We start from the raw sequence: 25,753 nt of genomic DNA on the forward strand, positions 1-25,753 counted from the left end.
TTTATCATTCAACATGCCAAGGGCAATAGCCATATTGACTTTACTGTGATAAAAACGAGCGTGCTATAGGAGTTTCTCTTGCAGATATTTATAGATAGAAGATTTATGGAAGAAGAGAGATGAGTCCTTCCTGGGATTGTTTTGTGCCTTTATATGAAATTACTTACCCAGCATATAAAATCTGATAGGACCCTATAGGATACAAAAAAATGAAGTCCACATCCCTAATAAACAGTCTAATGGGGAACAAATATGCCTAAATATTCTGCCCTTCCCTCCCAGAACCAAGATTTTCTAGACTCTGAAAGCTTTTTATTTTCCATCTGGGTTGTTGTGCAGGTCTTCGGTCCCCTTTAATGAGCTGCCTCAGGAAGCAAGAAATAAGGAAAGACCAAAGCCGAGCTGAGGAACGAGGCGAAGCCCCGTGCCAACTGGCTGGTTTCAGCCACGGTTTCACTTTGCTCTGCAATCAGCTCCACATCAAAAAGCTGACTGAGGTGCTATTAATAATTCCAGCGTTGCATCCCTAACCCAGAGCGCTTGGCTCTGAGGATCCTGCCATGCTCAGTTATCTTCTAGACCAGTCCAGGGACAAGTGAGAATGGGAAGGTCAATAGCCAGCCAGCGTGTACTCTTGGCTTTACCTGCAAAAAGTGAAGACACAAGACCGTCTGGTTCTACAAACGGCTATGTAAAGCTGAGGGAAGACCAGATGGCTCAGCCCCATGCGGCCTCTAGCCTAGTTGCTGCTGAAAATCAGGTCCCCTAAAACCTGTGGCATGTTTTTATTGTGTTTTTGGTCTACGATTGCTCTCAGCGCTCATTTCAGTTTTCATGTTTTGGTTTAATTAAGAGTTCAGGTTTCAAAAATCAGGTGGGAAGCTAGACTGGGAATAGAGTTGACAGTGAGCTGGTAAGATGTTACCACAATCAGTGCCCTCCTGCCACCCACAAGACGTCAAGTGTCTGTTTCAAATATCTTCTCTTGATGTCAACGTTGAAAACAGAGGTTGTTAACACAGGGACAGTGGGCAACCACTTCATTTCTGCACAGCACTGCGACACTACAACACCAAGCATAAGCTACAACAGCAAGAAATAAGGGCAACCTCACTGTGTTTGGATCGTAATTTGTCAAGAAGAGGACCATAAAAATAACTGCAGATTTGAAACAGACATAAAAGCTTTAAAATTTCTATTGAACCTCCCAGAAATTAAAAAATTGATTAATTTACACATTTAGCTGTCAGTGTAGAAAAAAGAAATTTAAAATCACACCACCAAAGTGGCTAGAGATATGGCTGCTTACTGCATGTTATCAAGGTTAATGATTTTTTTCAATATTGGTGAGGTATTTTCACACAAGTATAATTAATCCAAAAGTGGGAAAAAACAGATAGAAAATATGAACAAATTATAAATTACAGAGTGGTATGTATTTGTCATGCAGGGACTACTACTGTTATATTTTGAGCTGTGTTTCAATTACTAAAAATATTATAAACCTATTTTTCTACAACCTGGTTGAAGAAGTTACAAGAATCTGCTAGAAATCACATTTCTCTGGGTCAGATTTTATGTTCATTGCACACACACTGTTGTGTTAGTAATGCTGAAGGAGAAATCCTGCTCTTTTTTTTTCTCTCTTTTTTTTGCTTCCTGAGGTCAGTAATATAAGTAATAAAAAAATGAAAACTTAATGCCAACAGGATAAATTAATATCTTCAAATTTGCCCATGAACAATGTGCTTTCCAAGACCAGTGGAAAGTGCAGAACAGCACTTTTTATGTTTACAAGTATATAATGTGCTATAATATCTGTTAGAAAGTACTTAACTCTTGTGACACAGACTGGTACCACATAGAGCAGTTTTATGAAGGGAAACATGAATCAGATGAGATTAGGGCTGAGTTTGCATTGCTTTCCACTTGTCTAATCAAGACATCACATCTTAACATAAGTGAAGCCATTTTGCTTAGATTTTTTTGCAATATGTCCCTCAGTCTCTCCTGGTTTCACTGTTGACTAAAAGTGTTAAGTGGGAAAGAAACAAAATCCCAGCCATCACCAGACAAAATTGACTGCATCGCCCCTAAACTGCACTGGTGTCGATGGGTGGGGGGTGCTCTCTGCTCCTGCCACAGCACCGTGAGGCAGCTGGGACCCCCTGGGCTCCACAGCCACTGGACCACCACAGGGAGCAGAACTGGCCTATGAAGGAAAGAGAATTTCTTCAGGTAATTTCTGGGGCAAAGAAAGGTCTTCCTCCTCGTTTTCAAGATGGCACAATAATTTAATTTACCCTGGTCTGCAAGCCCAGTAAGAGCATGGCAGACCATGTGCAAGACAGCTTATCGAGAGACAAGAGCCAGAAAGCCATGGTTCAGCCAACAGTGGAAATAGGCTTCTGTGCCTGGTTAGGTGTCCAGGGCATCAGCAGGTAGAGAAACACCTGGGAGTACCTTGCTGATGAACAGCTCAGTGGAGTTTTATGCAGGGATATGGGCTTCTAGCCCATATCTGTGTCCTTCCCTCTGGTATGCCATCTCTTTTAGGTGAAGAATACATAGGGGAAGCTGCCCTCCCATTTTGACTGGAGCCCTAGTAAGGAGATGTCTATATTCCTGGTGGAAGAAGACATGATGCTTTGTCTACTGGTGACAAACAGAATCAGAAGATCAAGGTGGGAAGGGACTACTGGAGGTCTTCAGCCCAAATACCTACCCACAGCAGGGTTAACATCAAGGCTGTGGCAGGCTGCTCAGGGCCTTGTTCAGGCAAATCCTGTACATCTCCAAGGGTGTTTCTCTCTGGATGTGTGAGGAAGTGTCCCCTGTTTTTACTGGGAATGAGAAAACAGATCTACACTCTGTCCCTATCAGCTTCATCCCTTGCCCTTGTTATTCTTCTCAGGGGGGAACGATAACCAGCTTAACTACTTGTGCAGTCCCTAAGTGAGGGGTGACCACTTTGTGATCAAGAGGAGTCACTTGTGCTCCTTTGTTCGAGTTTAAGGTATCTCTTTAAAATAAAGTCTGGGTTTCTGAATGAAAAAAGTCCATGTAAAAAACTAATTTAACAAACCACTAGATGGTAGGAGTCTATTTTTTGCAGAAAGACTGCCTGCAGTCAGCTGTTTGAAATACTCTAAGATAATTGCTGGTGGAGTAGAGCCAGGAAATTTTCCAAGATAAAAAAGAAAATACTAGAATATTAAACTGTGGTCATGGAAGGGAGAATGAGGGCTGGAGAGAGCACAAACTCTCCACAGGAAATGAAAGATGGGAACAGAGCATCCCCTGAGCTCTACAGAGCTGTCATAGATGTTTTATAGAGCTGTAGAGATGGTGGATAAAGGAAGTTATCAGAGGCCACAGAGCAAGGGCAAGTTCCTCCATTAGACTGAAGTGGGGCTCATTGCAGAATGTGATTGGGGTCCCTGGGAGCACCATACATCTGTGTTACTATAATGCCTTACTGAAAGCCAGTTCAAGATGCACAGATTCAAGTTAATACCAAGGGGATGCTTTGATAGCTTGGGCAGTAATATCAAGCAGGGAACTCCAGACATTATTTCTACATTTGGTTTCATTCATCATCTAGAAGGACACCTAATTAATGGTGAAACTCGCAGCTCTTTCTAAAATGTGAGGAGCAGCACACACAGTAAACAGTTTATAAGAAACATAAGAAGGAGTTCTGTCTGAAGTGCAGTTCAAAAGAAGCACATCCCAGCTCAGCCTTGGGAGTGCCCTTTGACTGTCCCAACAGCACATCAAGACAAAACCTGGTGTACACCCTTCCTCCTCAGTTCCCTCACCACAAGCCCAAGTATCCGTAGGAGGAAAGCCCAGGTGTGTTGTGTAGTGATATTTTCCAGCTAGATACCTAATCTCAGTGATACTTGAAACAGGATACTGGGAAATGGAAGGAGAAAATATGCCCTGCAATTCAGAAATACTCAGAGGGACTAGAAACACAGGATGAGCCTCAACCCAAAGGCATGCTGAGAGTGACTTTAAAAGATGCAGTTATCTTCTTGCCATCAAAAAGCATGCCAGAGATGGGAAGCCACAATAATGAAAAAGCTGTGGAGGTATACATCACAATCATAGAATATGATTATAAAGATAAAGATATTTTTTTAAAGTTATTTCAGATTTTTTTTCCCCACTAGACACTCAGGGAATTAGTTTTGTCCAACTGTTTACAAAGACAAAACCGAACCTTGTGATGCACAAGCAAAAGGATGCTGTCAATGAAACGCTCAGCAGAGCTGAATGAATAATTCATGTGTAGTGCTCCACCGTACTGGTACAGCCTCTGTGTAATTCGCTCTTTTACCCTTTGGATCTGCCTTTTGGTGCAGAGGACACATGGCAAGGTAATGCAGTGGAGCTTTTACAGATATCAGTAAAGTTCCAGGCATTTGGAGGTTTCTACTTGCTTATAGATTTGCTGCAGATCCTGACCTTGCTTTTCTGTTTTGATTGCCATTGCACACATCCTGACTGGGACCTATCGCAGGTGAACTTCAGCCTACAAAATAACAAAGCCATACATATGATTTCTGACCACTGTCACCTGGAATACCCCAACTCCTGACCACCATCAGCCAACACCAACAAGGGAAGAAAAAGAAAGTAGATCTTTTTTTAGGCCATCTTCTCCAAAGCCCTAGTAAATCTGTTCCTGCTGCTCCGAACAGTTTAGATCAAGTGTCCTGACTACCTGCCCACTAATGCAACTGAGCCAGAGCATCCCCAGCTTCTTCACCCCAAGCTCTGGCACTTCTGAGATTCCACAGATGCAAACCTGGGTAGCCCTAAGGAGCTGAATGCAAGGCTGCAACACTGGTTTGGGGTTTGGTTTTGCCTTAGGAAGGATACGGGCGCCTGAGCCGCCCTAGAGCCTTACCCTCCAGCTGCGAATGGTTCTTTCCCACTCCATGTCTGTGTAGGTCTCGCCTGTGTAGCCCCGTCACACAGAAGGTAGCCATGGGCCCATCTGCCCCCTGCTACACCACAGACTGGAGGAGGCACAGGATGGTGCAAGTGAAGGCTAAGACGGACACGTTCCACTAGTGCAAACTCAAGGTGTGGGATGCGGACAAGGAAACCTTGTGCTGGAGCTGCAATGGGAGTTGCTCAAATGTGGGGGAAAGGTGGGCATAAAAATTGGAGGCTTAGCACTGTAGAATGAGAAAAAGCACTTTAGACAGGATTAACGTGGAATAAATTTAAGATATAACTACTCTGAATGACATTAATATTTAAATTATTTGTATTGATGTTTCACTTCATGTGCTACATAAAATTGAAAACTTAGCATTTTAACTATTTGTTCTCAAATTTCTCTTGCCCATGTTTGAGATTCTTGGGGTGGATTTTGGTTTTCCAAGATGTATGGTTCAAGGATCATGGAACTCCCTGAGGGATGCAGGCACCAGGGCCCGCAGGAGCTCTGCGCCCCTGGCCCCTGCTGCTCCAGAGGTGCCAATCGCTTAGGCCTGTGTCCCGGTGAGCCCGGGACATCTCCCAGGGTCGAGATCCCTCAGATTCTTTAGGCAACCTGACAAAGTCCTTCCTCTAGCCTTCCTTGGGGAGGAGGAGAGCAAAAGGAATGCAGCTTCCCAGCAAGCGTGGCAATAATGCTGTCTGTATCTTACAGGGAGGGGTGTGACAGCTGGGCATGGGTGGGAGTAACATCCGTGCTGGCTGGAGGCAGAGCTGCAACAGAAGCGAGTTCTTCCACGTTTCTGTCCCTCGGGAAGGGAGCTCAGAGCCCCGAGGGCTCTGCCCGCACGGGGAGCTCCGGCCCCGCTCCGCGCCCGCGGCTTGGCCGGCGCCGGCGCCGCCGCCCAGGAGCCTCCTGGGAGCAGGGAGCCCTTCTGCCCGACGGGGCGGCCGCGGCTCTGCCGTGCTGTCGCCGCCGGGGGCCCGCCGGGGGCCGCTGTTCGGGGCGGCCCTGCCAGACACGGGCTGCGGGGCGGCCGCCGCACCGGCGCCAAGCGGGGCGGGCGGCGCTGGTGCGGGGCGGCGCTGCTCCCCGCAGCCCCTGGGGGGGCGGCAGAGCGAGGCCAGCCCCAGCCCCGCCGAACCCCCGGCAGCCCCCGCCGAGCCGCCGGGGCCGGTGGCGAGCGCTGCCCGGGAGGTGGCGACCGGGAGCCTCTTTCGGGACTGGAGCAAAGGTGGAGGGAGGCTCCCGGGAAAACGTGGCTGCTTTAAGGTGGGTTTATTTGCCTGCCAGATGGGAAGTCTGTGCCCAGCCCCTTTAAAACAGGTAAAGGCAGTAAGGCTTCTCCACCCACTCGCCTCGGTCTTTCATCATAAGCGCGGGCCAGGCGGGCGTTGTGCAATGCCCGCGCTCCCGTCGGGCGGCTGCGGCAGCGCTTCATGCAGCGGCCCCGGCTCGCAGGCCTGAGCCGGCAGGGCAGGCAGGGGCTGGCGGCCGGCCCCCTCCCCAGCCAGCATGGAGCCCAGCGCCCGCGGCGGGGCCGGGCTCTCCCTCGGGGTCCTGCTCGTCTGGGCTCTGCTCCCCCTCGAGGTGCCCGGGAAGGAAGGTAAGCTGGGACCGCTGCTGGCTCTGCCCGGGGGGTCGGGCTGGTGGGGGCACCTCTCTGAGGGGCAGGGAACGGGGGTCCCGGGGAGGGCAGGGGGGCGCGGGGGGCCGAGGGCCAGGGGCAAGCCCCCGCTGACCGAGCCCAGGTGCGCCCTCCCAGTCCCTCTCCGCCCCCTCCCAACAGAAGCACTAACGCGGCACATCCGCTGAGCCGCGAGAATTCCGCCTCTGTTTGCCTTAAACACAGGCGTTGCAGTTAACAAGTTTAAACACAAACTTAGAAACTTCCAACACCCCCCCGCCCCGGCAACACCCCCGCAGTTCCCCCCGAAGCCCTCCTGGGATGAACTCTCGTGAGCAGGGGCAGCGGGTGCGAAGCCTGGGGGGCCGGGCGGCCTCGGCGCTGGAAGGCAGAGCTGGGCTTAACAGTTCCCTCTCCCACCTCCTCTTAAGAAGACTCTTGTGCTTCCCTTCTCTGTTCCACTTAGTCCCTTTTATTAGATGTAGTGATCTTTCTTCTTCCATCTTGGCAGTTGCACAGTGGTTATGAAACATCTGGGGAATGGGAATTTTTAAGAGAGGTGAGGAAGAACAAGTCTCTGTTCTGTTCCCCACCTTCTCCTGCAGTTAATTCCTGCCAGAGACTCCTAGTCACTGTTTCGCACAGCGAGAGGTGTTGGGGCTTTTCCAGCCCGAGGACAGCCCTCTCCTTCGGTGCTCTAGGCTCTCCAGCGAGAGGACTGTCACAGCTGGTGGTTCAGCCACGGGCTCGTCTCGGACTCGGCGAGTGCCGACTGCTCTTCTAAAGCATTCTTGACCAGCACGCTTGTGTTGGGGATCCAGCTGCACGGACGCAGCTAGCAGGCATGGTGGAGAAGGCCAGCCTAGGTGAGAAGTAATACAAGGTAGCGCTGGTTTCCGTAGGTGTGCAACCAGTAGTTGGCAGCAACGCTCAGGGACTTCTCTGCCAGCTTCTCCCCTATCTCAGCCATCTCATTTGGGCTGTGCCCGTGACCCACTCTTCCCTAATGTGTCTATCTGGGAACAGCTCATTTCCCCGGCGTCCTCTCTTATCTGAAGTCTTTCTTCTTTTTGGCGGACCTCCTCCCATGGGGCTGGGCAGCCATGTAAGATGCTGAGCAGTGACGCTGTGGACCAAGGAGCTAGTAGCCCCTGACTACTCATACTCCCAGCACTCCTGTAGCCTTGCTGACTCATTCTTCCACTCCTTGGAGAATCCCCGTTGTGGGTTTCACTTTGAGAGGTGCTTCCCGAGAGGGGACTTTGCCTGTTCCCATGGGCCCTTGGCTGTGGAGACAGCGGCTGCCAGCGGTGCAGTGGCATGGCACACTGGTACACAGGCTCCGAGCGGTTCCCGTCCTGGCCGCTTCCATGTTCCTTTTCCCTTGCTCTGCTAGAACTTGTCATGCAACCCCTCTCACTTCCACATCGCTGCTTCAGGCCTGAAGCATGTGGGATAGGTATTATCTGGGTGACAGTTCTGGAAGGACAGGCTGCCTCACCTGAGAGTTTTTGAAGCCAACAATGCAAGAGCAGTATCTTGAGTAGCAAGACTGAGAGCAGAAGGGAAGGGAGTGAGGAGCCTTGTCTGGACAGGGAGTCTGTGGCTAGGAAGGTTTTGCTGTGACCATGCAGCAAACACTGCAAACTTGCAAAACCTGGATTCCTGCTTTTCCCTTCTCCCAGTCCTGAAAGGGTGTTTCAGAGGTGAGAACAGCAGTGCAATCCCTCTTATCTCTGATTCTGGGCCCACAGCCTGCTTCCTCATTCCATAGGACTCTTGCCGATCTGCACTTTACACTCTACTAGTTGTAGTTGGCAGGCAGTATTCGTAAAGCAGTCGATGAGGGGGAGGAAATCTGGTTACTTAAATGCCATTTAAATATCTTTCCCCTCCACCTTTCACCCCCAGATTTTTTTCTGAGATGTTTAGGAATGACCCCTCTGAATATACCCACAGGAATCTAAAAGGGAATCCAAGGAATTTTTCATGTTTTTTACATTCCCAGCCGGGCTGTGCGAGGTGCACCGAGAGCAGCAGCGTGTGCCGGCAGCACCGCCGGACCCACGGCCAGCACGAAGCCACACATCCAGTGGTGTGACTTATTTCAGCTCCTCTCTCTTCTCCCCGTTCGCCTACAAAGCGATTAGTTTTTAACTCCTCGGATCAAGACCTCAGGGCAAACTCTGATCACAATTTCAAAGGGTTAAAAATGAACATACCACTGATTTTCTGCTTTGTGACATGACTCCAGGAGCCAGGGCTTAATACAGCCAAGTTCAGCAAGAGGTGGCAAGGCTGCACCCGGCAGCCTACGCTCTTGCTGATGGGGCTGGAACACTTGCGGCGGGGAGTGAGTGAACGGATTTCTCTGTGGTGGGCTCAGCAGTCTCAGCAACTGGTGCATCTCATGGCTTACGGGGCTGTGACAGCAGAAAGTCCCTTCCACCACCTCATGCTGCCTCTGCACTTCTCCGATGTGTTCGGAGCACTGAATGGTACCTCTAGGCAACACCGATTGATTATTTTTTTTGTTGGTAATTTGATTGCCTGCCTTTTCATCCATCTTGTCTGCTGCCTTCCTATTCCAAGGAAAGCTGTGTTCGGCTGCTGATGCTGGGTTCCCATCCCAACAGGAGTCAGCCTCCTGCTCCCATTATGGGGCAGCTTTAGGAAGCAGAAAAATTTGTCAGGGTCACATTTTTTTGGATGCGTGTGGGTATTACTCAAGAGGAGGGTGGAAGGGGAGGGGGTCTTATATACAAGGAAAACATTTTAACTCACGGCTGGCTGCACTGTCTTCTATCTTCCCATCCTTTCTGCAGCCGCACTGTTTGAAGGTAGAAGGTCACAAAGGATGTGGGGTTGAGAGAGGAAGCACAGGCTTCATCATCTATGACAAAATAAGGATGAAGCCATTCCATGGGCTGTATGAGTTGGGTCAGTGGTAACTTTTTTTTTTTTCCCCCTCTTCTGGTTTTCAGTGGATCTACTTGACACAAGCACTGCTCAGGGTGAACTGGGCTGGCTTCCAGACCCTCCAGAAGTAGGGGTGAGTATGCACGTTTAAGGAAGGGGAGCCACTGGGAGTGGTAAATGATGGAAAAGCATAATCCAAATTGAAATTTCACCCTGCCTCCCAAAATCAGGCTTCTGCAGCTCCAATCTGTCCTGCACATTGTATACTTCATCAGCCCCTCTTCCTTGCAGCCCCTTCACCTCTGCAGCCTCAGCCGCTAGCCAGCTGTTTGAGGACTGATGCCTCATTGACTTCTAGTAGCTCTTCTGATGCCTATTGCCTTCCAGTAGCTTTCAATGATTAAACATGTCCTTGAAATATATTGTTTCCATGAAGTAATAAAACTTAATGAAGAAAAAGGGAAAAATCAAATAATCACCTAGCTTTTCATTCTCACATGTTGCAGATACTTCTTATGTCTCCTTTTCTGGGCAGGTAGCCATGTCAGAAGTATTTCTGTCTCCCAAGTCTCTCAAGAATTTAGAATCTTTATCTGTTTAAGGTTGTTCTTTTTTTCCTCTTGAGTACTGAACTGAATGATTCGGTTACACATCTCCTAACTCCGCAGCTGGCTGAAGAGGTGATGGTTATCTCATGGGGCAGCCATCTGGCCTGCTGGGGTGGGCTGCAGGGTTCTAGGACTCTATACCCAGCCCTCACGCCATGTTTGGCCCACACAGCTGATAATGGCTGAGGCATTTCCCTTTGTTCTGTGACTGTAAAATTGAGTTGATGGAAGCGCTTCAAAATCTACTCTTGAAATCACTGCTAAATTGGACCCGAAAGGGCAGCTGAGCTCTCAGCTGGTTTCGTACAGGTCAGCTGCTGTGTCTGAGGTGCAGCTGAGCAGCCCCTCTGGCACCGCAGCCTCTGCTCTCCGAGGGGTTTCCTTCGCCGTGGCAAGGCTGTGGGAGTGGTGGGAGGCAGGCACAAAGAAAAGGGAATTCAGGGACGACGCTGCAGGAGTTAGAAGGACATGTGTTAATACATAGTTCCAGTTTCTCATCCATGCACTTATCTTTCTGGCAAGCCCCAAGTTCTCCAATGGAGAAATTGTCTTTACCCTTGCTGCTTACAGACCTGGGTTCAGCCTGTTCCTAACTCATTTTCATACAATGTGCTGTGCCTGGTTTAAATTCACCCCAGCCACCACCTCCTCCTCCTGGGTGAACTAGGGCTAGACAGTGAGGTTCTCCTGCACTGGCATAACTGTACTGGTTTCATTAGTACAGCTGTTTTGGTTATTATTAACCTTACTCAGAAGAGGTGCCCTAGTGAGACATACATGTAGGTCATGCTTTGCCCACTGTTCCCTTTGTTGTCCCCATCAACTGTCTGTGTGGTAATTTTAACCCAATACCAGCCTTCAGGCATGTTCAGGATGAAGTTGCCTCTCAAAGAGAAAAAAACACTGAAAAGTGCATTCTAAAAATAATCTCATAGAAAGAAGACAAAGCCTTTATTAGCAGACATCTGGTTTTTGCACAGGGGGCTCCTGGCAGTGCTAGGAGTTAGCATTCCTTCCTACTTGTGCTACATCTGCTTTTAAAAAATACGTATATTTAAAATATAGTAGTTGTAACTGGGAATTGTAGAAGATGCTGGAAAACATGGCCTGAGAGCAATCTAAACTAACAGATTGGGATGCTGATGACTGGTAAACTAACGGAGGATGAAGCATAGATTCACTGACTTCTGATGAGCTACTTTTTTGCAGGGATTTGTCTAATTACGTCATTTCCCAATAACTGTTAGGTGGAAGGCTGACAAATTGCCACAAGCAAAAAGGGAACAATGGCTGGTTCTCTTGGAATCAGAACTTTGAACAAGTGTTTCTGAAAGCATTCTTCCAAAATGAATAGGTAAATGTGTTCAAGGCCAGGTTGGACGGGTCTGGGAACAATCTGGGCTAGTGGGAGGTGTCCCTACCCATGGCAGGGGATTGGAACTGGGTGGTCTTTGAGGTCCGTTCCAGCCTAAATCATTCAGTGATAATACGTTTGAAAAAGAGCTGTGATTAATTCAGAACATTTTTTGGCACACAAGAGCTAAGATTAATACAGAATAGTCTGAGTAGCTTCTTTAGTAGCAGGCTGGAAACATTGAGCTGTATTGCGTACAGAGCTGAAGGGTGTATTTCATGTAGCAGTGCTACCTGTACCTCACCTGAGGTGCCAGAGCTCTCCCATCAGTGAGCTGGACTGGTGTCAGTATCCTTATCGCACAGAGGAGGAACCTGCTGTGAGGAATTTTCATGCTTTATATGGACACAGTCTCGGAGGCATAGCCCAGAAGAGGCTGGGTAATTCTGTGGAGGCAGGGTTATACCTTTGTTTTCTCCTCACTTTTCAGTAGTGGCAGCCACGTGTGGCTGCTTCTCGGCCAGCTCTGTGTCCAGGACAGGCAGTGCTTCTCTTAACGTGCTCAGCCTCGGCACGCTGAGCTTTGCTCCAGCCGCCTTTGGGCAGCATGGGTCCTTTTGTCTGGACTTCCAGGGCACGCTAAGCGGCATCTTGTCTAAGCTTTTAAGTGAAAGTGTCTGTAGAAGTTTGCTGAAAGGTTTGTGCTAGCTTGCTTTGTAGTAGCTGTTTAGAAAGGATTTCATTCATTTTAGGCTAGTATTGGAAACTAGGCCCTCAGAAAGACAGGCTGTAGTTCCTATAATCACTTGCTTATCTACCTTACCACCCCCACCCTCCATCATCTAACAAATTTCTTGACAACTTTTTTGTCTTTGAAGTTTTGAGACAGCAATACCAGTTGGGCCGGGGAGCTGTTAACAGTACTTGTGATAAGTTCCCATGTTTTAACATATATTAGAGCTAATGACTTTGAAGGTGTCAGGAGTCCAGAATTCATTTGCTCTGACATTTCTTTAAGGCTCCCCGTGCTGTACAAACAACCTGGCTATTTGAACTGATTTCAAAAATCACTGAAACTGACCTAAAAGGACTTTTCAAATCCTATCATGAACAAATTCAGTTACAGTGCAGGGCATGGTAGCGTTGCTGCTTGGTAGCTTGTAAAATAACTGCGTACAAAGTTACTTATCTCTCTTTTGCTTTCAAATATAATTGCATCAGCTTTGAACAGATGGTGATGAGATGTTATGTTATCCTCTTGCATTTTACTTTCGATAGGCTGGCCCTGAGCAGCCCAGCCTGGCTTTGCGGTTAGCCTTGCTGAGCAGGGCTTGGGGACCCAAAGGTCCCTTCCCACCCAACTCGCTCTGTGTTTACCTGACAGTTCTGCGTTGCTTGTTCGCTAGCATTCTGAGCTTGAATTTTTAGACCAGGCACATTTAGACCATTTCATTTCAGCTTTACCTGAAATTTTCCTTTTGTCCACTCTTTCCAATTTCCTTTTTGTGTATGTGAATAGTATTTGCACAATCCAGTCACACTTTCACAAGTACACGTGACTACTTAAGCTTCTAGCCGTTTGTGCTGTAGGGTGCCATGCACTGGGCATCCCAATAGGACTTTCTGTCTCTGTGCTGTTGAATGGATTGTAAATTAAACACACTTTATTATTTTTAGGCTGGTACATTTTCTTGGGAGGCATGCTTTCATCAGTTCTACAGCTGTCTTTGCTTGTAAAAGAGTCCTTCTTCACACTAACCTTGTTTTTAAATTAGATATCTGTTATTTCAGGAATTGCATGAACCCTGCTGCTGCCACTAAGTGCCAGATTGTTTCATATTTATTGCATATGAAGGGTTCAGTGGTGCTCAGTTCTCAACTGGTAGCTGGTTTATGGAGCTTATTTTTCCCAAACTATATTTCTGCATACATCATAGTTTTATTAAAGCTTCCAGATGATTTTCTTAGTCTCCTTTCTAGGCTGCTGTTGTTCTCAATCTCCTGTGCATGGTGAGGTGGAGGACATAATTTGTTTTCTGCGTATTCCATACTCTTGCTTGCTTCCACACATACTTCAAAGTGATGCTATTGGTTTCAAACTTTCTGCGGGGCCTCTCAGTGTGCATAGCACCTTATCTGCTCGACTTTTCCAAATTCTACCTTCGCACAGGACTACCGGTGTGCATTTAATCCCAGTGACCTAACGTATCCCAGAGGCTATTCATAAATATCCACTAACTGCAACTACTGTGGTTCCAAAAACACTTGAAAAACTTTGGCAATGATGTAATTCTTGTGCATTTCTGCACCCCATGTTTCACAGGGGTCTGATTATGAATGTAGCAGCTGCCAAAGTCATGTGAATTCAATGTCAGTAAGCCAGTGCTCTGATTTATTTTCATTTTTGACACTGATGTTTTCCTATTAAACCCCAGGCATAGTAAAAATTCTACACTGCTCAATTACTTTCTTTAGGGAATAGACTAGATCAAGTACCTGTGACCCATCAGCAACTTTTTTATCAGTGACCACATGTCAGTGCTTACACAACTTCTGATTCTAGCAAGGCAAGGCTGTGTTCCACTGAAGTGAGAGGTCCCAGACGTTGATAACAGCTGATGGCTGGTTTCTGTTTTCCACCACTTCTGCTTAGGCAGATAGGCTTGGTCATGAAGGAAATAGTGTTGTGGGCCATGCAGCCTTCAACCTGCAAGTGATCACAGCACAGCGCTCCAATGTCATTTAACCTGGGCAGTTCACTTAACTAGACTTCTTGGTGTCTTCCTCAGATAGTCTTACCTGGAGCGAGCCAGCTTTTTGTAGCATCTGAAGGTGGTGTCAAAAATGGCCACCAGAAATGCTATTATGTGCATCTCTTCCCACAGCTGTTGCCCATGCATGTCCTTTAAGACCTAATTCAAAGTGATGCCATCGTGTCTGTCCCTGGAATAGAGTAGCTGTATAGACCTCAGGCTGCTCTCATAGGGGCTTAGCCCCCATAGGAACAGCATTTGTGTAAGGGGCAAATGCTTAGAAAGTCAGCTAACTGGGAATGGGAACAGCCCTGGCTTCAGCATCATATCCTGACATGCCCTGCTGCTGTTGATGATATTCTGTTAAGTGAGAATTAGTTATTTTGTGTAGATTTGGGAGAGAAGGAAAAAAAATGTTATGTGTATCCAGATATACTTGACTCAGAGGGGTAAGACGGGGGGAGTAAAAAAAGTGAGGCGAGAGGAAGTAAAGTGGAGACTAATAGCTGTACCATAGGACAGGCTGCGTGAGCCACCAGCCAGGTAGCTGAGGATGAAGTCACTGCCACAGACCCAAGTAGCAGTCTTGGCTAGAGCACTCAGCATTGCAAACCAAAGGGCAGAAAAGACCTGAGAAAGAAAATGTTCTGAGCCAGAGCGAAGATGCTGTGCAGACATGACATTCATCGCTGGCTGCTCAGGCATCAGGTGATGACAGCAGTGTTGCCTAGCAGCTTCAGGAAGATGATTCACCCTTTTATCGCTGTTGAATGAGAGTGGACAAGGTTCACTTAACTTCCTCATGTCAACACAAAAGCACCACAAGTCAGCTGGAGCTCTAGATGAGTCTGCCTATAGCATGGTCCTCCAAGAAGACTGACAGGCTATTAAAATGAAAACAAAACAACTTTTATTATAATACCAACCAAAATGCTGGTAAGTTTGCAGGCAGGCAGGTTAGAAAGGAAAGGCTTTGTATCTTTTGTTGCCTGCTGTGTCCCTGCTGGATGGACCTATGCTTTGAAGTGTGATTCTTACCATCTGGGAGGCAGAGATGCAGAAAAATGCGCCCATCTCATCTTGGAAGCTCATTTCTGTTGCTTCTAAGGCCTAGTTCCTTGCTTCTCTAGGCTTGACCTGGAGCCTGGCAGTTCCTCACTGTGACTTTAATGCTGCCATCTCCTGCAGCTTCTTTTCTTTAGGCAGGTTTGATCACCTTAAAGAAAAGGCACAGTTACCCTGTCTGGGATTGCACTTTAAAAGGAACCTATACAAACAGCAAGCATTGCCTGTCACCATCAGACTCATTTCCCAGGTTCTCCATAAATACTGGAAGTATATTTGACACACCATACAAAACCGTAACTCACACCATACAAAACTCTTTGCCTTGGAGGAAAAAAAAATCACTTCCATTTCAATGGATCCTATGCAATGTACAATGTAGTGCAAAGCCAACACGAGAGTTAGCCTTTTCTTTATCGGTAATACGACTTTAGCCACGAGTTCTGAACTCTTAAGATGCACCCTCTGATTTTCCACTCCTGTCCTTTTTGTAGTCACTGATACTGTTAGTGGGTGTTAGCAAAACTGGTATATATGAAACCAGCATTCCAAAGTGGCTGGGTGAAATGCTGGACTAGAGCAGCAGCATCCCTCACCGAGCAGCATCTGCTGTCACCAGCCCTGTTTTCGTGCAAGACTTTAATGTGGTCAGACGGTTTGGGGAATGAGCAGACAGCAGAACCTGGGTCTGATAAACAGGTTCCATAATCGGTGCGCTGGAGCTCTGTGGCTCACGTTAGCACCTTATCTTTCCATAAGAGCCTGAGTACAAGGTAAATGGGAAGGAGATGAGTGGGATGGAGACCTGCGTGCTAGTGCCCTAAAGGGCAAGTAATTACATAATGAAGTTGTGAAGTTGCTCCTCCCTGGAAATAATCGATGGATCATTGTGGGGAAAAAAAACATATCCTCCCACCCAGAAAGATACTGTAGACAAGTAAACATCACTTCTGCATTCAGTGGTGTCAAAGACTCTGTGATGATGGGATGAAATCAGACTTCCCTGGCCATTGCCAAATGATCAAAGAAATAAACACAGACTCTGCTCTTCTCAGATTTAATGTTATAGGACTTATGAAGTTAAATGTCTCTATGTCACCACACTTCTATCGTCATCTGAATTGTCCTCCACAACAGCAAAAGGACTTGCGAGAGTACTGGTAAAATTTGAGTGCAGGCTCACAGAAACTTCGGGACACTGCCAGGCACCACTGTGGTGCTGCTGGCTTTGGCTGCCTGGGGTCTGGGGTCTGGCTTTGCCTGCTGACGGGTTCGTGCAGATGCATTTGAACTGAAGAGCTGTTCATCCTATCACCGCAGGTACCACCAAGGTGCCTTGATTGTCACAGCCTTTCCTCGAGGCACTATGCTGGGAACGCAGTACTGCCGCGCCTGCCATGCGAGCTGCCTGCAGCTCTGAGTCTGCTCTGGGAAGGGGCTGGGTGGCGGTCCCACGCGGATGCTGCTGCACACAGGGCAAAGAGACTCCACAGGCCAAAGTGCTGCCAGGGGAAAGAGACAGAAAGCATTCAGCGGAGCATGTTCCATGAGGTGGCTTCAGGCTTGGCACGCTAGTGATGTACTGTTGCTGAAAAAATCTGCTGGTTTGGGGCCCTGTGATTTTTCTTCAGGAAGAGATTTCATGGTTTAAAATAGCACTCTGAATTCTGTTGCAAATTAGATGGGAAAGAGATATGCTGGCTAAGCCCCAAGTGTGCTGTAGCTGGCTGGAGTAGTTGGTGCAACTCTCTCACCCAAATCAAATGTTTGACCCAAAAGTCAAACAATTTATTGTTTTTCATTATATAGAAGTCCTAACTTTTCCAGCGGAGACATGCATCTTAAGTTTAGTAACTTTAAGCCTATTGGCAAGATGCTTGCCTTGCGGTTGCCTTCTGTAAGTCTCGTAGAAGTATCACGGTGCCTTTCCCCAGGGGTGTGCAGGCCACAGACTGGAAGCCACCGTGCTAAGCTAATGCGAAAACAAATGAAATATAGGTTACAGCCAGCAGCCTCTTATCTGAAAGGAGACGGGGCAAGTTCCTGGCAGGCTGGAGATGGAGACAGCATTACTGTTGTGAGCCACAAGCTCTTTTTACTCCAGTCTGAGCCTCAGGATGTGCAATACTGTCACAGCCTGCTGCCTCTGTCACTGGCAGCCTACCTCTTTATTAGCAAGGATGAGGCTTGTATTCGTCATCATAAAAGGTTTGTTGGGTTTTATTTCCACATAAAAAACCCTAAAACCAAAGGAGATCACTTTACTGACACCTGCAGAGCCTGAGACAGTAACTCCAAGAAGACCTACAAACTGCCTCTGTTTCTGTCTTATACCTTATGGCAGATCCTAGGAAGAGCAGACCACAGATGGATGGAGGAGTCACAGGCTGTCCTAGATGGGCTCCTTGATGCAGGCGTAACCCAGAGAAGGCTCATTTATAGAAAAAACAGAGTAAACCTTCCTTAGGCTTCAGAGCTTCAAACTGTGTAATCAATTCAGATTTGATGAAGGCAGATATTAAAAGGCATGTACCTTATCTTACCTTTGGTTTTTTACTCACATAGCAGACCAAACCAATACTGTTTACTACCAGATATCTCCTGGTGTCCTTCCAGACTGTTGTTCAAGTCATTCTGAACTGCCTTCATAAAGACAGCTTGCCTCCACTACTGCTTTCTTTGTACTGAATCCAACCTAGCAATGGGAGGAAAGTTGCCATCCTTTTCCCTGAACTTGCAGTGCTCTGAGGTTATTGAGGTAGTACTTTTGCTTTGAGGCTGCCATTCACTTCACACTAATTGCTGTACTGAAATTTTGCTCCGTATTATACCACCACACCAAGACTTTCAAGAACAAATCTCTGGAACTAAGTGCCTGTGTTAGTATACAGGTTCCCAAGAAGTCCAGAACACCCTTTTGTTCTCAAATCCAATGGCTACATCCTGAGACTTCTCAGAATTCAAGCTACTAATTTATGGTATTCTGCTGAATGCAGTGGCTTTTGTTTTCTTAGCAACTTCTTAAGAATTCTAAAAGGTTTTAGAAGTTAAAAGACTAGTTTAAAGACAGTTAACAAACTTAAAAAAGAATTTAAATCTAAAAGATTTTAAAAGGAGTTTTACAGTATAAAATTTAAATAATTTAAGAAGTCCTTAGATTGCTTGGAGCAGGGAATTGGACTAGAGGATCTCCAAGGGTCCTTTCCAACCTGAGTTTTTCTAAGGTTCTGAATCTCACGAGAAAGTTTTCTATAGCAACGTAAAACCACAGTTCACTTGCTGCTCAAATGAGGAAGTCTGACTTGCACTGTCCCCCACTTCTGGAAGAACGTTTCCCATCTTACAGCCAGACTGATGACTGGAGTAAGGATGCGGTGTCTGGAATGAAATGGGTAGAAAGTTACATTATCAAAGGAGGTTGATTCAATGTCATTGGCAGACAAACTGGAGAGCCAAGTAATTAATATTGATTGAGCCAGACTTTACCACACGTTTATTAAGAACATTACATTAAGAATCAGAGGCATACATTTTGATTTTGCAGCAGATTCTTTGAGGACGTGAGACAGTTGCCTAGCAACTCCTGGCCTCATCACCCTTTCATTAAGTGTTGTATGTAACAGTTTTTCCTCTACTACTTTGAATTTAAAAGCTTCACTGAATAATGAAGTCACAAGCATGTTTAACAATAGTTCTGTATTGTTAGCATAAATAATATCCTCATTTTACTTCCTTTACCCATTCACAGCAGAGTCTAGAAAAACCAAGTCTGACTCCCTTGTTATTTCTTTGCACCGCACTGCATATGAAACGGCACACTAGTCAGTGCTGAGCATCTTTGCCCTGAAGAGCTCAGTCTGGAAGAAACTGAGCTAAGAAATACAGGAGTTAGCAGTTGGATTTTTTTCCAGCAGTAGAGTTTAAAGGAATTTTTTTCTGCTAGAGTTGTCAGTATTGAAAATGAAACTTTGGTCCTGGATCACTTAAGTTCTAGAAATGGTAGATTCAGGTCATGCATCACAACAGCTCATGTCTTTTGGTGAGACATGCAAAAATCACTTTCTGGTGGTGCTCGTCTGTGGAACTGCCTTAGGATAAACTGCTAATGTAAACTTGTCTAACCCTCGGCCTTTAAATGCAATTACGCCTTTCCCATCAGGTCGGTGGAGGCAGACACTCATGGAAAAATGCTTCTAAAAGCCAGTCCTAACACTGGCAGCTTCTTACAAAAGCCACTGTGCTCTTACTGTCCTTTCTAACTTCTTTTCTTCCATTTCAATATGCTTCAGGATGTGTTGTGAATTCAGCTCTGTAGCATTTTCAAGATTTTCAATGAAATAGTGCAGGAGGTGATTAAGCGATTGCCCCTTCTGGTTGAACAGCCAGGATTGATCAGTCCGTTTCTCTCTCTTGCCATCCTAAGTCCTCTGACCTCCAGTAAGTGAAATAGGTGTAAATCCTGTGTAGTGCAGGTATATGCCAGCTGGCTCAGATTAAAAGGGTGGGGTAACACTGGGGATTAATTACATGGAGAAAAAGGAAACAAGTGTTCTTGGTAGTGTTCGGAGTGGGGCTGTGCAGGAGGTGTGCTCCAAGTCATGGCACCAAAGCAGAGCCTCCTTTGGCGCTCCCTGGGTCCATCTCTTGTATTCCCCTGGCGGAGACCTGGCCGCGGGGGCTCAGGCGCTGGAGAGAGGCTGCAGGCTGTGCTGTGAGCACGGGAGGTGCCGCTGGAGAAGTGTATGAATCTCATGCTCAGCCCATGGGACTTGACAAGCCTAGAGCAATATAAAGACCAAGGCCTTGTTTAAATTGCATCTTAACCTGGGGTGTGATTTAAAACCAAGATGCTTAAACTTGTGCCAATACGTACGTGGGCACTTCTTTCAATTTAATTTGATTAAATATTTAAAGCATAATGAGAAAGGTAGTCTTAGCATGGGAGGAAAAAGGAACTAAGTTATTTTCCCTGTGGATGAAACCTTGTTTTCCAAGTTTTCAGTTCTCATGTGTGACTTAACTGAAAAGCGAATACTCTGCATTGTGTACCTGACCTGTGGTGAGGAAACAAAACTAGAAACAGAAAATTCAGCAAAAGCCTCTGTTAAAATATGTATCAGACCATATTGGATTCATACAAATAGTATCAGTGAGGCCATCTAACCAGCTGGGCCCGTGTCCTCCTCTCAGCCATTATTTGCCTGCGGAAGAAGCAGAACCCAGTATGAAGTCAGGAAAATCAACTGAATTTTAATAGTTAAATTAGGGTTTGCAAAATACCACACTTAAAGAAGCACAAACTCCAAATTAATGGGCACTTGCTCTAGCACAGTCCTGCTGCAGCTGACCTTCCCATTGTGCTGGGCCATCTGTTCTCTTGGCCCAAAGTGCCGTGCGTTATTTCCAGGGGCAGACAATCGTCCTGAGCTGGTATGTCTTACCATACCCTTCGAAGGTAAATGGTGGCAGAGGGAAGTGGCCGATACATGGCATGGTATTTGTCTTTGTCTCAATCTAAGATAAGGCAGTGTATGAAAGAAATAACTTGGGACCAAGGTGGGATGAAGGGGATGTGCAAGAGCCCGTGGTTCCCTTCAATTTGGCTTAAGTCAGATCCCAATTACAGTATCCTCATTGCTCCCTGCGTAAAGAGTTTAGGCAGCTGTGGGGCTCTAGAACAGTGGCAGCTTTTGCTCAGTGTAGGAGACCTTTTAGCTAGCCAGGGTTTGAATTCTGAATGCTATGCAGGAATCAATCTTTTAGGTAAGATTTTTGTCATATTTGAAGCGAAACTTGTTTCTCACATCTGTCTAACAATGTGTGTTTTCTTCTACCCTGGGAGCAGTGGAGTGAAGTGCAGCAGATGATAAATGGCACCCCAGTCTATATGTATCAGGACTGCAGTGTGCTTTCTGAGGGCGACACTGATCACTGGCTTCGCACCAACTGGATTTATCGGGGTGAGGCAGCCTCCCGCATTTATGTGGAGCTAAAGTTTACTGTGAGGGACTGCAAGAGCTTCAAAGGTGAAGTGGTGACCTGCAAAGAGACCTTTAATCTCTATTACATGGAGTCTGAACAAGATGTCGGGATCCAGTTCCGCCGCCCGCTGTTCACCAAGGTCTGTAGTGCTGGGGTGAAGGCTGGGTCACATTTTTCAGTTTAAACTTGTCATATCTTTCAGCTTAAACTGGGTGTGTCTTGCTGGCTGGGGGAGGCCAGGAGAACCAGCATCTGGGAGGGGCAGGGATAGTAAGCATTGTCCTTAGAATAAACTTTGCCCCTTGTGCCCTCTGTGATGCTCAGAGCAGTCTTTGCTACAGGAGGCACAGGGGTTCTCAAATGAGACCAGACCTCCATTCTGCACAACCACTTATTTAACTGGACACCGCGTGGGTAAGGACTCTGAAGGGTTGTAACAGTGCTGGATGGTTACACCAATTTTTAGAAATAGTAAAGCAGAGACCAAAGGAATTTGGCTTGCCTTAGGTGATAAAGCAAGTGAAGGACAGAATCGAGTTCAGGCCTCCATGCTCCTGATCATTTACTCTGATTGATATGAGATATAGAGTCTTATTTTCTAGAACTGGAAGTGATGGCTTGCTATAATGAAATTCTCCCATGTGTGAAAGTATTTAGCACCACCGTATTTTAGCTGCTGTTTCCCCCAGTGTAGTGCCCTCTTGCTGTAGAAATATTTGAATTGCAGAACACTGAGCCTCAACTTTTTTTGTAGTGGAAATTCTACAACCTAGTTCTGTCCTGAAAGAAGCCACAGACCTAAATTATTTGACTGCCCTTTCCTCCTCTGCCATTTAAATGGCATGTGATGAAACCAAAGAACAGTAAAGGCCACCATAGGCAGAGCAGGACCCTGGTAACAGATTCCCCTCCCTCCCCGGTGCTCCCCCACCTCCCCTGCAGCCTACTACATGCATTTGTGTGATAGCTCCACTACTCCTAAACCTTCCCACTGCCAGAAGCAGCTTCTGTGCAGATCCTTTCATCTGCCATCCAGCTACATGGAGCGGGTGGTGTAGGAGCCTGAGGTGAAGAGGATCAGTTATCAGGCTCTCCCTCTGAGAAGAAAGACCACTCCACCTGCAGTCCAGCTCTTCCAATATCACATAGATGTCATGGAGGCTTTTCCCATATGTCCAAGCACTGAAAGCATCTCTCAGTCACTCTCACCTCTTTGTTTGCTGAGACAGTGGGCATGCCTGAGCGTGGGAGCATTTTTCACCCAAGTATCTACAGTGCTGAAATATGTTGAGTGCTGCATGAGAAGCACCTTGCAGCAGATGATCTGACCTGCATAGAGCACAGCCTAGAAACAGGTAGTTGTAGTTCACTGGTCAATTTAAAAAACACCGCTCTTAAGCAGTGTTGTGATTTTACTGTATACAATTTGCAAAGGAAAATGTCACAGAAGGGAGATTTGTTCCTTTACGGGCAGTTCCTAAAGGCCTCTAAGATCAGAGACCCAGAACACAGGGTAGTGTATAAGACCAGTGAATGACTGCAGAGGAGTTGAAAGGAGATGATGGAAAGTGTGAGGCAAGACAGGATGTGGACCCCATTGTTAACACCCCTGCCAAGTGCAAAGAAAGGATGCAGTGCACTGGCATTAGCAGCAGTTGACTACACAGCCTCTGAAAGGCTTTAGTGTAAAAGCAGTCTGAGTGCCACGGGTACCTCAGCTGCTGCTGCTTGCCCAGATGTTAAAGCTGTTGTCTTTTTCTCTTTCACTCAGCTCAACACGGTGGCAGCAGATCGAAGTTTCACAAACAGAGACATTGAATCGGGTGTTATGCAGCTGAACACCGAAGTGTGCCCCATTGGGAAGCTGTCTCGCCGGGGCTTCTACCTGGCTTTCCAGAACTCTGGGGCTTGTGTAGCGATGGTGTCTGTCCGAGTGTATTACAAGACTTGCCCGGAGGCAGTGCGGGGTCTGGCCCGTTTTCCAGAGACACTAGCGGGTTCAGAGGGGCTGACAGAAGTGCCCGGGGTCTGTGTGGAGTACGCAGCTGAAGAAGTGGGTTCTCCGCCCCGGATGCACTGCAGCACTGACGGGGAGTGGCTGGTACCCGTGGGCCGATGCCTTTGTGCTGTGGGGTTTGAGGAAGTCGATGGGAGCTGCGTAGGTGAGTATGCAGACAGACACTGGCTGTGGGCCACGGGAGAGGTTCCAGGGAGCTGGAGATCAGAGCACCTTGTAAAGTGGGATCAGGGGAGTTAGTGTGGTCTGCTCCCCTCCTGCCGGCCCCCTGTGCCTGCCAGGTGTATCTCATAACCTTTCCTCCCCTCAGCCTCTCTTTTTTGATCGCAATTTTTCTCCTCCTGTGTCAGGTGTAAGAGCTGCACACACCTCTCCACTCCCTCTTGGGCTTCATCCAGGAGCCTTCAGCTCTGGAGCTAGTTTCTGCGAGCTGTAACTGTGTGATTGACACTGACTCACTCAACAACTGGTTCCCAACCCTTAAATGGCAGCCTTGTTCTCTCAGGGCAGATGGGTCAGACACATGGAACAGTGGGTTTGCCCCGTGACTAGAAAGCTGAGAGCTGGAGAGGGGCAAGTTTCTCCCTCTGTCTCCCCTTCTGCTTGGACCAGGATGGCATTTCTGCCACGGGAAACCGCATAAAGCACATTGCACAATACCATCGGTGCCTGTTTCATTTCTGAGGAAGAGCAATCAGTGAGCATAGGAGTCACCATGCTACTGGAGCCACGGATTGAGCCAGGGCTGTTGGAACAAGCAGTGCGGCACTCTCCCTTTGTCGCAGAGGGACAAGATTCAGCTTCTCAGGGCAGCTTTGTGCGTTTGCCAGGGGAGAGGAGATGTGTCGTGTTTTGGGGGAGTATGTGTCGCTGCAGAGAGAGAGGTAAAAGAGAGCACATCTCTGCTCTTGTCAGAGCTATATGGCATAAGGCTAAGCCACAAGAAAAAGGAATCCATGTAGTGCTGTCAGGGTCAGTGGGTGCCCCGTCTCTCTGCTTGGTTCTGCCTTTGCTCTGCCACGAGGATCTGGTGCCCTTGGGAATCCCTGCTGCTTGCTGCTCATTTCGCTTGGGGAGCTGGTGGAGGCTGAAGCACAAAATCCTTGCCCTCCTCCAGCAATCCCCTCCTTGCATAGCCCAGCCAGTTTTTCCACTTAGGTGCTACAGAGCTCTCCCCGCCCTCCTGAGAGCACTGCCCTGGTAAGGGGCAGGGAAGCTGTCAAGTCTGGGCAAGCCCTGGCTACTATCACAGCACAGGTTCCTTCTACATCTGTGCTTTTATCCCACTCCGCCCAAGCACAGCTGCAGCCAGAAGTGTCTTTTGTAGGCTCAGTAGGGACCGGGGAGGTCTCCCAGGAAAGGAAGGGAAGAGCGGAGACCCTGTCGGGGGCAGGGTGAGGCACTTACCATCCAGAGCCGGCTCTCACTGGAGGATCAGAGGAGGTGGTGACTGTAGGTGGCCTGCTGGGGGTGTCTTGGGGTCCTCTCCCTCAATGGAAAAGACCAGGCACTGATTGTGCAAGGGACATGGGAACAGTCCAGGTCAGGATAAAGGCTGAGGTCACAGCCTCCACTTCGTCCTCAGAAGATGGAAGGAAGGACTTCTCCTTCAAAGGGGGTCAGGATGGAGGAAGACCTGGCAGTGTCTTCTGGTTCTGAGTTTTGCCTTAAGCAGGAGCTGACAAAAGGGAAGCTGAACCCTTCCCTCATAACAGGGAAGAGAACCAGCCCTCCATTACAGGACAGGAGGGCAACAGAAAGCCACAGGTCGAGGTTCTCAGCTCGCTCACCCAAGCTCTGGGTGAATCCCCAGTCGTATAAAGCTCTGCTGGGCACACGACGGCTCAGCCATCCCGTGATTCCAGGAAAAAACATGACTGCCCAGAGCCTCCCATAGCCGGCAAACCCAGAGCTGCACGATGAACTTCCTCGGGTGGGTCACTCACCACGAACCTAGGGCTGGCTGTGCGGCTGGCCGGCGCCTGGGCTCCCCACCACGGGCGGTGCGCTGAAGGGGGAGCCGGCGCCCTCACCCGAGGGGCACCTGTGGGAGCAGGGCGGGCAGGGCCCCCCCGGTGCCCGGCCGGCAGCTCCCAGGCCTGCTTTCCCCACAGCGTCGCCGGGGGCGGGCGCCCAAGGCTGGGGAGCCCGAGGGGCCGGCGGGAGCCGGGGCTGCCGGCTGCGCACCTGCCCTGCTGCAGCCGCGGGCCGCCGGGGAGGGCGGGCAGGCAGCGGCGGCTCCCTGGCCCGCGCCCGCCCGCCAGCGCCGCCTCATCGCTGCGAGGCCCCGCCGCCCCCAGCCCGGCGCTGCCCAGCCCCCGCCCGGCCGCGGCCTGCGCCCCCCTTGCCGAGGCGTCTGGCCCGCCACCGCGAGGCCTCGGGGGCTCCGCCCTGAGGCGGCGGGGCCGCTCCCTGCCGGGCCGCGGCTGGCGGCGGGGCCCGGCTGTGCGCGCCGCTCCCAGGGCGCCGGT

The 25,753-nt window shown here is 48.3% G+C and overlaps 1 protein-coding gene across 3 annotated transcripts in view; it reads left to right on the forward strand.

Annotated features, from left to right (window-relative positions):
* Positions 1–5,783: 5,783 nt before the first annotated feature.
* The window catches only part of EPHA1 (EPH receptor A1), a 34,568-nt gene continuing 14,598 nt past the window's right edge, over positions 5,784–25,753 (forward strand). Inside the window, exons 1-4 of one of the 3 annotated variants that reach the window (XM_056339051.1) lie at positions 5,784–6,563; positions 9,569–9,636; positions 21,129–21,404; positions 23,037–23,427. In XM_056339051.1, coding sequence (XP_056195026.1) covers positions 6,473–6,563; positions 9,569–9,636; positions 21,129–21,404; positions 23,037–23,427 — 826 coding nt within the window. In that variant the 5' untranslated portion in view covers positions 5,784–6,472. The remainder of the gene's footprint in view (positions 6,564–9,568; positions 9,637–21,128; positions 21,405–23,036; positions 23,428–25,753) is intronic. The other 2 variants (XM_056339053.1, XM_056339052.1) reach the window with 2 other exon arrangements.

This window comes from Falco biarmicus, chromosome 5 (assembly GCF_023638135.1).
Source record: "Falco biarmicus isolate bFalBia1 chromosome 5, bFalBia1.pri, whole genome shotgun sequence".
In the NCBI taxonomy this organism is placed as follows: Eukaryota; Metazoa; Chordata; class Aves; order Falconiformes; family Falconidae; genus Falco; species Falco biarmicus.